We start from the raw sequence: 16,184 nt of genomic DNA, 5'->3' as shown, positions 1-16,184 counted from the left end.
TGGCTCAGTCAGTTAAGCGGCTGCCTTCAGCTGGTCATGATCTCAAGGATCCTGGGATCAAGTCCCACATCGTGCTCCCTGCTCAGCGGGGAGTCTGCTTCTCCCTCTGCACATGCTCTCTCCCTCTCTCTCTCAAATAAATCAAATCTTTAAAAAAAAAAAAATTAAAAAAAATTAAGAAAAGGCATATGGGAGAAAATACCTAATGCTTAAAAGGAAAAAGAGGGACAGTACAGTGAGAAATGTAACTGCCAAGTGGATTGACCACTTAGCTGGTTACTACATTATTTTCTTGGGTGAGAAACATATTCTGGAAATCAGCTTAATTTTTAAGAGTAGTTCTGGAGCAGTAGAATCTGACCGTATGAATCTTACCAAGCTATGATAGTTGGCTCATTTATCTCCCCTTTAAACAAATACTAACATTGGATGGATGGGTTGTTGTGCTAATGACCTTCATGGTATTACATAACCACTTATTGATTCCTCATTATTTATGGTCATGATTCTATGGAATTCTTCTCCCGGGGGTTAGGGATGGCCTGCGTAGACCAGAGGTTTCCATTGAAAGAGAGATGACACAAGCATCACTGCCTGGTCTGCTTTGGGATTCTGAGATGACCTTTAATTTTTCTGAGTTACATTCATTTCTCCATGTCTGTTAATCTCCCCCCCGCCCCCCAATCTAAGTTACTTTAGAAGTGTTTAGATTTTCAGGTGGCTTGGATTTGGGAGGTGGGTCATTTTGGATTGTTAAAATCTAGTGTTTGTGCTTCATGTTCAAAATGTATTGCCTCATTTCTTCTTTTTATCATTTATGGTATTTTCTTTATGGCCTAGTGCCTGATACTTTTTATAAATGTTTCTTGACAAAGATATTTATTATCTGCTCCTGGGACTGGTTCCATAGACATTAAACTTATATCATTGAAACATTCTGGACTACTCCAAGTGTTTCTTCCCTGATCCTAGCCTGTTGTACATTTTCACATTACCCCTTTACATATCTCACTGGGATTAGCGAGATGAAGGCAAGGAGTTTGGGAGCAGCATAGCTATTTGAGGCAATCCGAGAGCCAGACATTACAAGAAGAGCCCTTTGCGCAGACTGATTTAGGTTCTCCTTCAGTGAGAATGAAAAAAATTTTTTTAAATTGTTGCCGTAATGGAATTGGTTCTTTGAGGAACACTCCCCACTCTTTTTCTTTCAATCTGTCTTGATTACTTCAGTTCTTTAATTAAAGGAGAGAAGAGACGATCATCTTAGAAGAATTTAGTCTATGATAAAGGATAAAGAATAGCTTATTGCTGTATGTGTTAATCTTGGGAATGGGCTAGAGGGGAGATAGAGAATGATCCATTATGAATGGGGCATGTTGGAGATTAATTGGTTGATTTCTTTCTGTGTTCTTTCTCTTTTTATCTCTGCACACACCCTGTTTTATGAAATGTGATATTCCTCTTGCCTTATATTGAGTTTGATTGTTGCACAGTGGTGAAGAGTCCTGGCTCTGGAGCCAGTCTGCCTGGGTTTGAATCCTGTCTCCACTGCTTGTTAACTGTATGATTCTGGGCAAGTCACTGAATTTCTTTGTCTTGATTTTTTTCATCTGTTAAATTGGAAATAGTACCTACTGCATAGAATTGTTGGTGGGATTAAATGATATAATATGTGAAAATGCTTAGAATAGTACATAATAAATGTACCCAAAGTGCTTAGTAAATGTAAGCTATTATCATTATTCCATTAGGCAGATGGATAGCCAGCTTCACATTTGCCTGTGACATTACATCAATTTGGATAAAGAATAAATTTCAACTGCCTAACAACAACAGCAACAAAAGACTAAATGTTAATTGCCTGAATTTTTAAAATAGCCAAATAGATGAACCTCTTGAGTATTATTGCAGTGACCACAAAGATTAATCATTGTTGTCACTACTTAAATGATGGTTTGCTTTTTGGAGGAAAGGCTATCATTTATAGATGCTTTCATAATTCATATGTGCTGAGTTATACAGTTCTCCATGTAGATGGTCCTTTTTTTTTTTTTTTTTAAAGATTTTATTTATTTATTTGACAGAGAGAGAGAGATAGCAAGAGCAGGAACATAAGCAGGGGGAGTGGGAGAGGGAGAAGCAGGCTTCCCGTGGAGCAGGGAGCCTGATGCAGGGCTTGATCCCAGGACCCTGGGATCATGACCTGAGCTGAAGGCAGACGCTTAACGACTGAGCCACCCAGGCGCCCCTAGATGGTCTTATTTTTAAGCTTTATTAAAGTTACTGTAACAAAAAGAGGATTAATTACAATTTCTCCTAATGATTTTAGCCTTAATGTTACATGAATAAGATTGTTTTTCCCTATGCAGCATCAGAACTTCCATTCAGCTTTGAGGTATGGGGTCTAGACAATTTAGAACTTACAAGACTTCAATAATTAACCATAATGGTCCTATGCATGTAACTAGTCATTGGTTAAGGATATATAGCTATGTTCATAAGCAGCCTCGTTTAGTATTTTTTTAAAATTAGTTAATTTATTTTGAACACCTGAAGCAGGTAGCAATTAAAGAGAAAGCTTGGTCTGACTAAATTTAGTTCTTATAGTCTAAAGCTAGATTTTTTTTTTGAAAGTGATTAAGTATAGGGGCATAGATTAAGACATCTCACAGCTTAACTGAAATCTCAAAGTCTTTTATTCTAAGATACATTAATTAGGCTTTTGGGGACCTATGGGGGTGGTGGTGGGAGGGGAAACATACTGGTTAAGAATAATTTCTGAATTTACATCTCGTTTTTAGCAGTGATGTTCTGTATACCTTCAAAAATACTGAGTATTTCTTGTTCCCTTGTATCTGGTAGAGAAATCCTATGTTTTCAGGTGTCCTGTTCCCTCTTATCTAGGTTTACCTTAAAGTTGATGTCAGTGTTTTGGGGGAATTATCTATGAGGTCCTGGGTACCTGGGCTAGCGCTTGGGTTGTGGGATGTGAGCAGGGGAAGAGGGCTGTAGAGAGGAGTCATGTGGACCCTTGTATAGGAGCCTAGCTCTCACTCCCTTCTGCTGGGGCTGCTGGTGGTTGTAAGGTGGGTGCTGTTAATTGTTGCACTTACCTCCAGAGACTAGGTGGCCCATGCTTTACGGCTGCTGTAAAGCATTTACTGGGAGGCTGGCAACTGAGGGTGGTTGCAAGTGACTGGCCAAACATTGTTAAAGTCCTTCTTGAGTAGTACAAAGGGAATGTGGAAATGTGGTTAGAGACCTGGGCACTGTGCCCAGCTCCGAAACTCATTCATTGTGGGACCTCAGTGACTACCTCTAATTTTCTTTTTGGAAAAATGGAGAATAATAATATAATGCTTACCTCTAAGAATGTTTTGAGGATTGATGAGTTAATCACCTTGGATGAAGGCAAGAGCCTACTCTGGTCATAATTTCATTGCCTTTGCAGAGAAGTTCCAGTGTGGGGAATAAAGTAGTGAAAATAAAACAGGAATTGAATGGGCTGTCCACAGCTTGGTGTATTTCAAGTCCAGCTGTAGATCAGGTTTTCATTCTAACCGGGGAATTTTAACCTAAAATTTTTATCTAGTTTTTAGAAATGACACCAAACCAAATGTCTCATGTGCCGTTTGTGGGAAAAGAACAGATGTTTATTCTGAGAACATATTAATGAAGATGCTAGTGGTTTTCTCCCACTGTAAGGGAATAAGATGGGTCAAAAGAGAGAGCATAGATTTAAGTAGAGTTTGCTCTTATTGTCCCATTACTGGTGTGTTCTTTTTGAGAGAATTGATATTACTTCATTTTGTTGGTTTTTCAAGTTTCTTTGACAAAGAAACTTCATAGATGTCAAGCCAAAACAAAACAAAAAATATAAACACACACATACAACAGTTGCTTTAAATACCAAGGATGTCAGCATGAAATTAAAATGAATTTACTGACATTTCTGCTTTGAAATTTTTTAGTAAAACTAATTTAAACCAACAGTGACAACTTCTGGCTTTACCTTATAATGGGAAGTTTGACCTTTTTCAGTGTTTTTGGCTCAGGGGTTTCGACATGGGGGTGTTTTTGGTTAAAACGTGCTTCAACTGTCTAATGGCTCTTGGGATTTTGGTCAATCTTTGGTTGTGGAATAGCAAATGCTGTCCATTGTGTTGGTACCATGCAGTTTTCAAAGACAAGGTCTCTGAAGTAGTGGCTGTGGTATCCCCTCCTGCCCACGTGTAATTGTTAAAAAGAACGCTGTTGTCATGTGAATTCTTATTTTTTTGAGCTTGCTTTTGAAGTAACTTTCACAGAGAATTCCTGTTACCTAGAAATTGATGACAGACTTACACCATTTCCTTTTTTTTTCTTAGACGTTCCATCCTCAGAGCAGCCTGAACTGTTCCTAAAGAAACTTCAGCAGTGCTGTGTCATTTTTGACTTCATGGACACGCTATCTGATCTTAAAATGAAAGAATACAAGCGCTCCACTCTTAATGAACTGGTGGACTACATTACAATAAGCAGAGGCTGTTTGACAGAGCAGACTTACCCTGAAGTAGTTAGAATGGTGAGTTTCTTTTTTTCGCCGCGGACACTTTTAAGCACCTTCCATAGCGACTCACAGGTGTATTTATTGCAGAGTCAGGTCACTGGAGGTCACCTCCACAAATGAGAGCCAGCCTTCTGAGAGCTAAACTAAAGTAGTCGGAACAATACTAGAATTTGAAGAGTGTGATTTCAGGAGAATGAGATCCAGAACTTTTCACCTACAACAGTACTGGAAGAATCAATGACTTCAAAATATGAAGCCAAGATTGCCAGGTATTCTTGGATTTCTGGCATTGTGAAAAGAAAAGCCACAGGAGAATCAACACGAGTTGTAGATCTGTGTTTGAAAAATATTCAAGCCTGTTGGATGTCTTGATTTTTTTTTTTTCCTCCCTGTTCATTGTGGTAAATTAGAAATGGCTTTAACCTTAATAAAATTGTGATTTGTAGAATCTAGTTAAAGCCTGTCCTGGCTTTATAAACTAATCATTGTCTTTATAATCTTGAAATCAGGGGTGATGTCTTTCATTATTTTTGAACAGTGTCTTGTACTTTGTGTGGTCATTAGGAGTTATGAGGAGAAACATTATTAGCATAATGGAAGTAACTGTGTTCTTATTGGGTCAGTAATTATATTAGTTTGGAAAAGCTGAGCCAAAATATGGTTTTCTGATAGAGTTCTATGGGAAGATTGCCTTCTTTGGCATCCCAGAAGCTCTTGGATCTAGAGAGTACGTGTTCTTGGGGGAGGAGGAGCTCTTCTGCTGACTGGTGAAATTGTGCTGCAGAGATCCAGAAGGGTCAGTGCCCCACTGGGAAGCCCTTTGGAGAATCTGGCCCACTCTCTCTGTATTGCTGAAAATCTGTCTAGCTTTTCAGTTCAACTTGTATCATTTGTATTCAACAAATACAGAACAGAGACATCTGTGGTGGAGTAGATGTGGTTAAAAGTGAATAGTTCAGATTTGGGAAGGGATGTGAATTATCATAACTTGAGAAACAATGACTGATGTATGAAGATCATTTCAAAACAACGTCCAGTGTATTCCTCAGATCTATATCTGAATGTATATTGCATTTGTTGTTAATTTGCAAGAATATCGTAGCAGAATATTTTGTAGATTAACTTTAACATTGTAGCTCTTGAGCACTGGTTCTCAACCAGGGGTGATTTTGCTTCCCAAGGCACTTTGGCAATGTCTAGAGACGTTTTTGGCAGTCACAACCAGGGGTGGAAGGGGCGTGCTACCAGCATCCCGTGGAGAGAGGCTGGAATGCAGCTAAACTTCTTATGCCGCACAGGACAGCCCCCCCAAAAAGAATTATCTGGCCCTAAATGTCAGTAGTTGTTGAGAAGCCCTGCTCTAGAGTTTGCATGCTATCTAAACTTCTTAACCTGATATTTAGGGTTTACTCTAGTCCATCTAGTTTCTGCAGAGCAAGGCCCGTTGGTTCTCATCTACCTGGGTTCTCAGCCAATAGAGGTATCCACTGTTTATAACTTCCTTCTTCTGTATCATTCCATGGATAGTCCACGAATAGGTAAGCATATACGAGCATATAGTATAAATACACAAGTAGTGGCATAGTGTACACACTTATCTGTACCTTGCTTTTTTTTTTTTTACTTATCCATATATAATATGTATCAGTACACATCAAGGTGTCTTATTCAGTTTTACAGCTACGTAATATTTCACTGTTGGAGGCACCATAATTTATTTAACCAGTATCCCATGAATATCCTTATATGTATATACATGTCAGCTTGCCCTTGTGTGAGAACAGCTGTATATTTACTGATTTTTTTTTTTTTTAATAGCCTTTCTTTTTCCGCTGTTTCAGAGACCTTCATGTGTTACCTGGCCCCCGCCTCTAGTTCTGATTCTCCCCTTTCTTCCCAGACTTGGCTTAAAGTGCTACCACTGCTGCCCAAAAAGCCCTGAGTTGTCTCCTTCCTTCAGTTCTTCCACTTCTTGGCAATCCGGCCTTTTGGAATTTGTTCATTTGCTGCTTTTTAATTTTTTCCACATGTGTTTGTCCAGTGTTTTCTAATTAGACTATAGGCACTTCTAGGCAGGAGCTGTGTCCCACTCATCTTGTGGCCTCTGGAATACCTCCTAGCACAGGCCTACCTGGAGTTTTTTGAATGAGTGAATGAATTCTCTCTTAAATGTGAGCATTCCAGGCTCTCAAATTATGATTAAGATATTGAATGTCATTGGATTATATTTAGTTTTTAAACCCAGTATTTGGCGTAATAAATTTTTTTTTTATTTTTATGAAACTAGCTTGGATCTAAACCAGCTTTGCTCTTTTAAAGGAGACTGTTTTCCCTTCTCTGCTACCCTCTCCCAGTCCCCTACCAGATTTTTTTTTTTTTTTTAAAGTCTCTTGTCAGTTGTGTGTGAATGTGTGTTTTAAAATATGCTTGAGCCGACCTTAGGAGGTGTTAAATCTGTAGCACACATGCTATCCTAGGGCATTAGAAAATTCATTTTCCAGATGGTAGTTTAGGGTTCTCAGAGGTGTAATTTATTTTTCATATCTCATGATTTGTGAAATTGTAGCTATTATTTTTACATGGTTCTTAGGTAATGTGGGGCATTTACAGAGCAGGAGCTAGTGGGGGAGAGTAGAAAGAGAAAGGAGTTTGCAGCCACACAGACCTGGGTTCAAGTGCCAGCTCTGGCCACACTTAACTTGCTCCATGACTTTGGACGGAGCCCTCCATCTTTGGGGCCCTCGCTTTTTGTGTGGTGCTGAGAGGTACATGGGATCAGGGGAACGGTAGCCATAGTCCTTCCTACCCTGCTCCGTAAATGCTCTGCCTAAGTAAACTGGTTGTGCTTTGCTCGTACATCAAGGTTCTCACCACGTCAGATACACGTACAATCTAGCAAGCAGGGCGCTTACTGCTCTGTGAGAAGGGCTGGACCCAAGGCCCCACTGGGTGTCCTCTGCTCCCTTCCGTTTTGCCACCTCTTAGGCTCCTTGTATATTTGGTGCTGCCACTGCCCACTTTCCTCATTTGTATCACACGTGCCCTTTCGGGCTGTTTGGGAGGATTGGCAGTAACGATGTGTATAAAGCTCTTAAAATAGTCTGTAACACATGGCAGGCATTCAGTCAATAATACTATTATTCTGTTTTGATAATTCTGTAATTATGTACTTGATTTTACAATCTTTGGTGGAACCCAGAGTTCCTGTTTGTGGACTTAAGATGCTGTCGACTGGATGTGGTATAGTCCATTGCCTTGGTGGTGCTCAAATCCTGCAATTCCAAGATGATCCTGTCTGTGGAACGTATGTCACTGTCCCCACCTCGTCTGCCTTGTTACTGTAAAATGCAACTGCTTCACTAGGATTAGTGAAGGAAATGGTGGTGCTTTTAGTGAAGTATCAATGAAATGATAGCTAGGTTTTATAAACTAGGATGGGTCATGGACTCGTGATGACATGTTCTGGTGTCAGCACTGTTTGGAGAAGCCTTTGATTTAACCTGATGGGACCTATGCTTTGAGAGTTCATATCTTGTTAGGGCAAGAAAAGAGTGACAGATAAAAGTAATCTATGAGTTGTGGAAGCCATTTTTAGCATTTAAATGAAGTCTGGATGCCACCTCCAGGCTATTAGAATTAAGAAAGCAAAAGAGCTCTTTATGTGTAAATAAAATAAACCAATGTAGCACCTAACTTACCTGCAGAAGAGTAGTGTGGGGTAGTGGGGAGAGCCCCAGACAGAAAATGTGGAAGTCACTCTCCTCATTTCTCATCTTCCACTTGACTGGTGGTGAGATCTTGGGCAAGTAATTTCTCTCAAGCCCCAGTTTCTCCTGTTGTAAATGGAGGGGGTTGACGACAATTGCCTCCACCTTCCAGCTCTGAAGACTATCAGCTCTTTTGGTCAGTACAGTCTAAGAAAGTTAGAATGGATTCTGCATCCATACTAGTTGCTTAGGTATATATTTCTCATGAGGGCATATCTGATGGAAAAACCAGAATCAGGGCTTGTAGTTCTTTTAGGCTTTGGCGCATTCTGCTTTGTATCATCTCAAGTGTCAGGCTTCTGTCCTTGAGGCAGTATTTTTACCACATTATGCTAATGTTTTCTTTTTGGTTCTGTTGCCATGCATCCATTTGAAAGACTTTTTAGAATTTCTGGCTCTCCCAGTAATCTTGTGCTTTCCCCCTGCCCCCCGCCCCAAACTCGAATTCTCTGTGTTTTATACTGTTTATATCTGCACATCTTCCTTTTCAAAAATGTCTCTTTTGGGTATAGTTCAAGTATGAGATGAAATCTCATTGGTGAAGACATTATTTTAGTGAACCTCCAGGTAAAGTTTACTGAATGACTTAGAACTGCACTTTTAAATTTTGATGATAAAAAAAGGCAGGGGCCCCGCTCTGTCAACAAACTCAAAATCAGGTAGAAGGGATACTTGTGAAGAAATAATAAGAAAAATGTCATATGTGCATTAATAGAAGTATGTACAAGGCAAGGAAGGAGTAGAGAGAGGGGCGATTAGTCAGAGGTAAGTAGAGATGGTCAAGGAAGGCTTTTTACCGAGTAAAGCCTCCGTAGGGTGTTAAAAGGTGAATGCGTGTTTTCTAAGTGGCTGAAATAGTGTTGAAAATGAAAAAGAGAATTCCATGATGCAAAGGAATTTCCAAACCCCATAATATATTCAGAGAAACACAGTAGTGCTGTGTTGTTATAGCATTGTGTGTGTGTGTGTGTGTGTGTGTGTGTGTGTGTGTGTGTGTGTGTTGGGAAGTGGGAGGAGGTGAATGGTGGCAGTGGAAGCTGTAGATGTGGGCCAGATCTTGAAAGAACCTCACAGACAGTGCATAACCACTGAGAAGTTTGAAGCAGTTGAGTGACACGGTGAGGTTTCTGTTGTGATGGCAGCGAGCCAGAGACTGGAGGGGGCTGAAATTGAAGGTAGAGAGCAATCGATTGGGGAACTGTTGCTGTAGAGAAGTTGTGGAGGGCCTAAAGCAAGCATAGGTGTGTGGAAGTAGAGAAGGAGAGGAAAGGATGGCATTTGAGACTCACTTAGCAGGTAAAATTGAAGCCACTTGGCATTTGTGTGGGTGTTTGGAGTGCGAGAGAGAGGAGGGGGTCTAGGATAGCGTTGCGGTTTAGCGGGTCTGTTGTGCTGTTGTTTGAGAAAGGTACGGCAGGAGGGCGAGCAGGGTGTGGACGGAAGCTGAGGAGTTGACTTTTGATGTGTGGACTTGGAGGTTATGGGAGACCTGGATGTGGAAAGCAGGAGATGAAGATTGGTAATTATCAGTATGGGGGGAGGGCAGGAAAGAAAAAAGAACAATGCTGGAATTTCAGGTGGTACGGGGGCATCATTGGGCTCTCGTGCGGCGCTGCAGGTGGGACCTAGTGGGTTGAGGAGAGCGTGAAGTAGAAGGAAGTTGAGATTATAACTGTAGATAGTGATTGCATGTATGGTGATGGAATCTTCATTAGAATAAAATCTTATTTCTCTCCTGCAGAAAGTCTACCTTGTTGCACTGGCTGTTTGCTGGTATTATTCTCATATTTTGTCCTTATGACTTACTGGTTTCAAAGTCTGCCCCATTCCTAATCTGTGGTTAAATTCCTGTATACCTCAATTCGTAGAGTATGTGATTTTTCCAAAGGTAATATAGTTTTAAGATAAAATATTTTGGACAGTTTTTTCTTCTTTTCTCTTGAAGTTTTTCCTTGAGTCCTAATTATTGTTTCTTGGCCACCATTAGCTTTGTTTTTCCTACTCTCAAATTATACCCTGTCATTTGGTTATCTTAAGTCTTTTATCTTTTATATATCCTTTGACTTAACTGGAAATCACAGCCCTGGCTCACCTCTTAATAGAAAAATACGGTTTTGTAGAAAATTATGAAGTTGCAATTAAAGGTCTCAGAGTCTGCCTACACAGACTTTTAGTAGTGCTTTGTTAACTTCACTACATACTTTATTGCCTGAAGGACAGAGTTTCTTTTCATAAAATAACAACTATCTAAAAGTAGCCTTGGGAATGATAACTAGCAGGGGGGAATATGAAATTTCCATTTTTCATCTTTTGGTATTTGATAAGGAATGTAACCATACATCCTGGCCAGAATTTGCCTTTGAGGTGACTCTTCAGACTCAAAGGAGACATGATCTGACCCATGTGGTGGTGGTGGTGGTGGGGGTGATGTGGTGATGGGCTGTTTACACTATTGAAAGTATAAATAATGGAAGAGAGTTGAGTGATACCTGGGAAAGGCATCTAGGAACTGAAATTATTGGTAAATTTTGAGGATAGGATAAGTCTAAAAGATAGGACATGAGAATTAAATTAGTAAAGAATTCTTGGTACTTAGAATTTAAGGTTATGATAATGAAGATGATCAAAAGACATTTTTAGAATGAGATCAGGAAGAATTTCCTGCTCAAGGTTAGGAGCAGATTGTTACCATTTGTAATTTTTCAGGGGGTAGAGAAACCAGCAGGCACTTTGTCCTTTCCTTAATGGCTGTAAATCTTAATAGTACTGTACTTCTTTGGTTAATGCTCCCTTTCTAATATTCATTTAGCATCTTAGGGTGTCTTTAGATTGGTTTTATAGGGTTAGTGGATCCTCTGATGTTGACTGCAGAATTTTGAGTGTTTTGTGTATTTTTGTGGTATTTTGAAGATCCATAGCTTTTGATGGAATATTCAAAGACATTTCTGATCCAGAATGGTTTAAGCTTGATTTTACCACACATGCAGCTCTGCTAAATGCTGCTCTCTCGGACAATATAAGGTAAGATTGGAAAGAAGCAGGGTCTTCCCATTTATGGCAGTAACTAAAGATGAAAAATGAAGTTGTTAGAATGATTTCACCCATCTGGGCCTGTGGTTTTCCCTGTTGGAAGGTTTCTTCTGGTAGTGAATTCAATTTCTTAAATACGTGTCTGACTCTAGATTTTCTGTTTCATCTTGTGTCAGTTTTGGTAGGTTGTTATAATAGTTTCACAATTTACAAAGTTTGTAGTAAAATACTTAATCCTTAGAGCCAAGGCATCCTTATGTTGCTTGCTTAGCTTCAATTTGGAGCAAGGGAGTTAGATGATTTGAACATCCCTCCATCTCCATAATGGCCCCTAATCCTTGGAAGCACTTACATGTGTACAGCCTACTTTTTGTTGTCTTTCCTGGGTGAGTGGTGTAGATGGACGGACCTGGGCCCAGTCCTACCACTTACTTAGCTGGGATCTTAGATGAGTCTTTACCTTTTTAAAGCTTGTTACCCCACTGTGACTTTATAAGGTTGTTGTGATGTCATTATCGCTGTCATTAGTCATGATAGTACCTTTAGCACCCCTGTTAGACTTACCTTTTTCTTTAGATGGGTGTATCAGATTTTCTGGTTACAATGAAGTCTTGATAGCCTAAAAGGCTTTTTGGGTGTGGGTTGTTTTTTTTTTTTGTCTCTTTAAGGTAACTTCCCATATTTTTTCTCTGACTGTAGACTTAAACTTTTAAATCTCTGTGGGAAATTTCATTTTCAAGTCTTTTTTTAATTTTTTTGGAGGACCCTATAAATCTGCATGTGCCTGTATGTGTATAATTATATATACATGGGTATATATATCACCCTTAGTTCACCAAAATACAAATTTTCCTGATATACTTGCCTATTCATGTCTATATTAATAATTTACCATTTCTCTCCTGCACACATTCTCTCTTAAGGAATCTGACAGGGATTTTAATGTGTTTCGTTTTAATTTAAATGTGCTAAGGAGTGGGTTTTTACTCAGGAAGCAACTGAACTACTCATGATTGCTATTTGCTTCATTTACAAGCTGTAGTCCTTCTGGCTTAACTGCTTTACAGATTGTTCAGAGTTTTCAATATACTTAAAATTGTTTGACAGCTGTGACTTGTCTAGCGCTGATGTGTCCAATACTATCATCTCACTCTAAGGAGAATGCTCCCCCTCTTTCTTTCCCTCTTCCCTGAAGCTGGCAGCAAAATTTTGCAGGATGAGTTACAGTACTGCATTCAAGTTTTGGTTTCTCTTTTCTCCTACCTTTTAATTTAACCTCAAAACTGAAAATATGGTTAGCGGTGTAAGGAATACTTCTGGAAAAAAATCTAAGAAAAATGTATGATAAAATGATTGGGTAATATTGCCTGTGGTTTATGTATATAAGTGGGTCTTGGCTAATTCTAGCACTTGCTGTTAGTTTATGGAGTTCATTCAGCCGTCTCTCTACCAAGGACAGAAATGAGAGAGGGAGGGATTTATTACTTGATTCTCTAAGGAGAAAGCTGGTTTTACCTCTGTGATGCATATGAGCAGGAAAAGCCGGAGAAAATGAGTGTCTTCGATGTGGAATTCTCAGAGACGGTAATGCCTGAGGCAAGAATTTGGCAAGAAAACAATGAGCAGGTCATTTCCAGGAGGTAGTTGGCTTCTGACCAATGTGAAAAGCCAAACTTGATCTGTAGATGAAAACAAGAAGAAATATGCTATCCAGTGACTTCTGCGGAGGAAGTTGCCTCTGGAAAGTGAGGATAAGATAAGGGACTTCTAGAGTTAAAATGCAGTTACAGTGATGAATAGAGAAAGGTGGGGGTTGGCTGAGCAATGAAGGGAAAACTAGAAAGACCAGAGCCCAAGGCAGCTGCAGGTCCTGGGCAAGGAGAAGCAGTGCCAGGAGGGCAAGGGGTGACACATAGTGGAGAGGTTGTTCTGGAATAAAACTAGGACTGGTTATAACTATTTGGTAAGTTGGAGAGCAAGTTTATCTTTTAATAAAATGGATAAGCAAGCTATATTGGAGAATGTAATGTTTCTTTGACTCTTCAGAAATGTAGGTAACAAACAGGGAGTGGGGGCTGGGCAGATAGTGTTAACTGCTAAATGAGCTGCTTTGAAATACTGTGGAATTTCCCTTCCTGAAGAAGTTAAGGTCTTTATGAGAATAGGGTAGAACACTTCTGGAATAATGCAGGCCTCTTCCTTTTGTGGGACTTCTGGCCTTCTCTAGAAAAGTTAGAAAAATGTGTTGAGTTTAGACAATAGAGAAGGTGCTGGAAAATTGAGTCCGTATTTCTGCTGCCATCATGTACAAAGTGGGGAATCTGTTTTGCCCTGTTCGGGAAGGTAAGAGTAGTTACTTGAGGGGTAAATAATCAGAAGGCAATGATCTTTATTTTTATTTTTATTTCTTTAAAGATTTTATTTATTTATTTGACAGAGACATAGCGATAGAGGGAACACAAGCAGGGAGAGTGAGAGAGGGAGAAGCAGGCTTTCCGCAGAGTAGGGAGCCCGACGTGGGGCTCCATCCCAGGACCCTGGGATCATGACCTGAGCCGAGGGCAGACACTTAACGACTGAGCCACCCAGGCGCCCTGGCAATGCTCTTTAAGTCCACATTTAAAATGGAAGCTAACAGGGATAGTGGGCAGTTCCTGTCCCTAGAGCCCTTTCTTGGTTTTTTTCTGAGGCACTTAACACCCGCACTCCAGCCTCCCTTCTTCTTCTTCTTTTTTTTTATTATTATGTTATGTTAATCACCATACATTACATCATTAGTTTTTGATGTAGTGTTCCATGATTCATTGTTTGCGTATAACACCCAGTGTTCCATTCAATACATGACCTCTTTAATACCCATCACCAGCCTCCCTTCTAAGATGAGGCCAGCATGCCTCCGTGAGGTCCTTGAGGGAGGGTTGTCTGTCTTGCTCTCCCTTGGAGTGGCCTGTCTGACTCAACTTGTTATGAAGCTATATGGGTAAAGATGTTAATCTGTGATCATATTTTTAGTTCAGATGCATTTTTATTTTCATAACTCACCAGCTAGCCCAAGGTTTGTTTTCCTAATGCAGGGTCACAGAGACACATACAGAATAAGGGACAGTGACAGTTTGGGCAGTTTCCTGTTTATTTTTAGTGATTTCAAATAAGGACACATACTCAATTGCCGGAAATGAGCATCAGAAGCCTCAAGTGCTTTGTGTGCTTTTTTAAATTCAATATTTAAGAGGTTTAATTTTTCCTTTAGTGTTAGCTAATTTTGAACCATAAAGTGTTCAAAGCAGATGTTAGAATATATGTGTCCTCAAAAAATCCCCATGTTGTTACTGTTTTATCAACTTGTGCACTTTGGTTCTTACAGAAATCACTTAATTTAGCAGTTAGTACCTTTCTAGGATTGAAGACCTGTACAATGAGATGTGGCAAAAACCTGGTATTGCATGGCTAGCCTCCGTGTGGGGCGTGCGTGCTTTGACTGCAAACACCAGCCAGTACGAGGGCCTGCTCTGTATTTATACACAGTAAGCACTATGACTGTTGCAGTGTTTACACCTCTATTTTTGGATTCTAAGATTTAATAACAACAATCTTCACTTTTGGATTCACTGCTACATTTCCAATTTTGGAGACAGTGTAATATAGTTGTCTCTGTGTGTGAAATACCATTTCTCTGTGATGATTTTGTGTGGGGCTAACAGACTCTAGAGAGAATTAATTTAACGTTATGGTCACCACTTCAACAGGTAAAAAGTTGCTTCTTATTTTGAGCAAAGTTTAGTCTTGTAATAGAAGCCTAATGGGAGTGGAGCATTCATGGTTAGGATTTGTGAGTAATAAGGGGGAGAGGCGGGGATGAGTCTAGATTACAGAGGTCTTGGCAAGCTAAGTAGAGGAGGTTAGACTTAATCTTATAGACAGCAACAGGGAGCTGCTAAGGTTTTTGAACAGGAGAGGAAATGTAAACGATATTCTTACTTTTCTTTCTCCAGCCCCACCTAGAAAGTCCATACCCTTCTGTCAGCTCCCTTAAGGAGGTTTAAGGCTGGCAGATTTACCCCAGGATGGCTGATGGCAGAGGGCTGTTGTCCTAATCTAGTCAGATGGTGGCAAAGAAAGAGGAAATGGAGAAGAATATATAAAGGAACTCCCCATCTCTTATATTTTTCTCCTGTGCTCATCAAAGAAAATTTAAAACCAGAGGACAAAAAATTATCTATAGTTTCATTATTTAAATGCAATCATTGTTCACATTTTAGCCAGTTTCCGTCTAGCCTGTTTTTTAAATGAGGCCTTCCCTTAAATTAAAAAAAAATTCAGATATACTTAACATGCAACACAGATTTTAAGAACAGGTCTTAGGCAGTGAATGTTCATTGAATTTAATAATTCTCTGTACTCATATAGCCATAACTGCAGATTTAGAAGATTGCCATCACTCAGGAAAATCTCCTTGTGCTCCTTTCCTTTTTCTTCTTGTTAAACATTTTTTCCCCAATCTTACTATATATGTAAATTGTATCATACTGAGCTTACTATATATATATATATATATATACACACACACACACATATATGTAGTAAAAATAATATATATTATTTTTATTGCTTAGCATATATGATTATATGATTTTAATTAAAAATTTTTTTCTTTGGCATTGTGATGTAAACATGTTTTCATGTAATTAAGTAAATCTAAAAAACATTCTAATGGCTACCTAATATTCCATTATGGAGATATATGATTGTCTACTTAACTGTTTTGGGACATTTAAGCTGTTTCCAAAAAAGTAACACCACAGTAGCACTGAAGAGCCATTGTGAAGGCATAAATAAAA

General features: G+C 39.4%; 1 protein-coding gene across 4 annotated transcripts in view; it reads left to right on the top strand.

Moving 5' to 3' along the window:
• Window positions 1-16,184, top strand: part of PPP2R5E (protein phosphatase 2 regulatory subunit B'epsilon) — a 145,435-nt gene that overhangs the window by 73,748 nt on the left and 55,503 nt on the right. For all 4 annotated transcript variants that reach the window (XM_078053794.1, XM_078053793.1, XM_036067736.2 and 1 more), the window contains exon 3: window positions 4,368-4,564. In XM_078053794.1, the coding sequence (XP_077909920.1) occupies window positions 4,368-4,564 (197 nt within the window). The remainder of the gene's footprint in view (window positions 1-4,367; window positions 4,565-16,184) is intronic.

The sequence above is a fragment of the Halichoerus grypus genome, chromosome 8 (genome assembly GCF_964656455.1).
Source record: "Halichoerus grypus chromosome 8, mHalGry1.hap1.1, whole genome shotgun sequence".
In the NCBI taxonomy this organism is placed as follows: domain Eukaryota; kingdom Metazoa; phylum Chordata; class Mammalia; order Carnivora; family Phocidae; genus Halichoerus; species Halichoerus grypus.
This window is presented reverse-complemented; position numbering and strand designations above follow the sequence as displayed.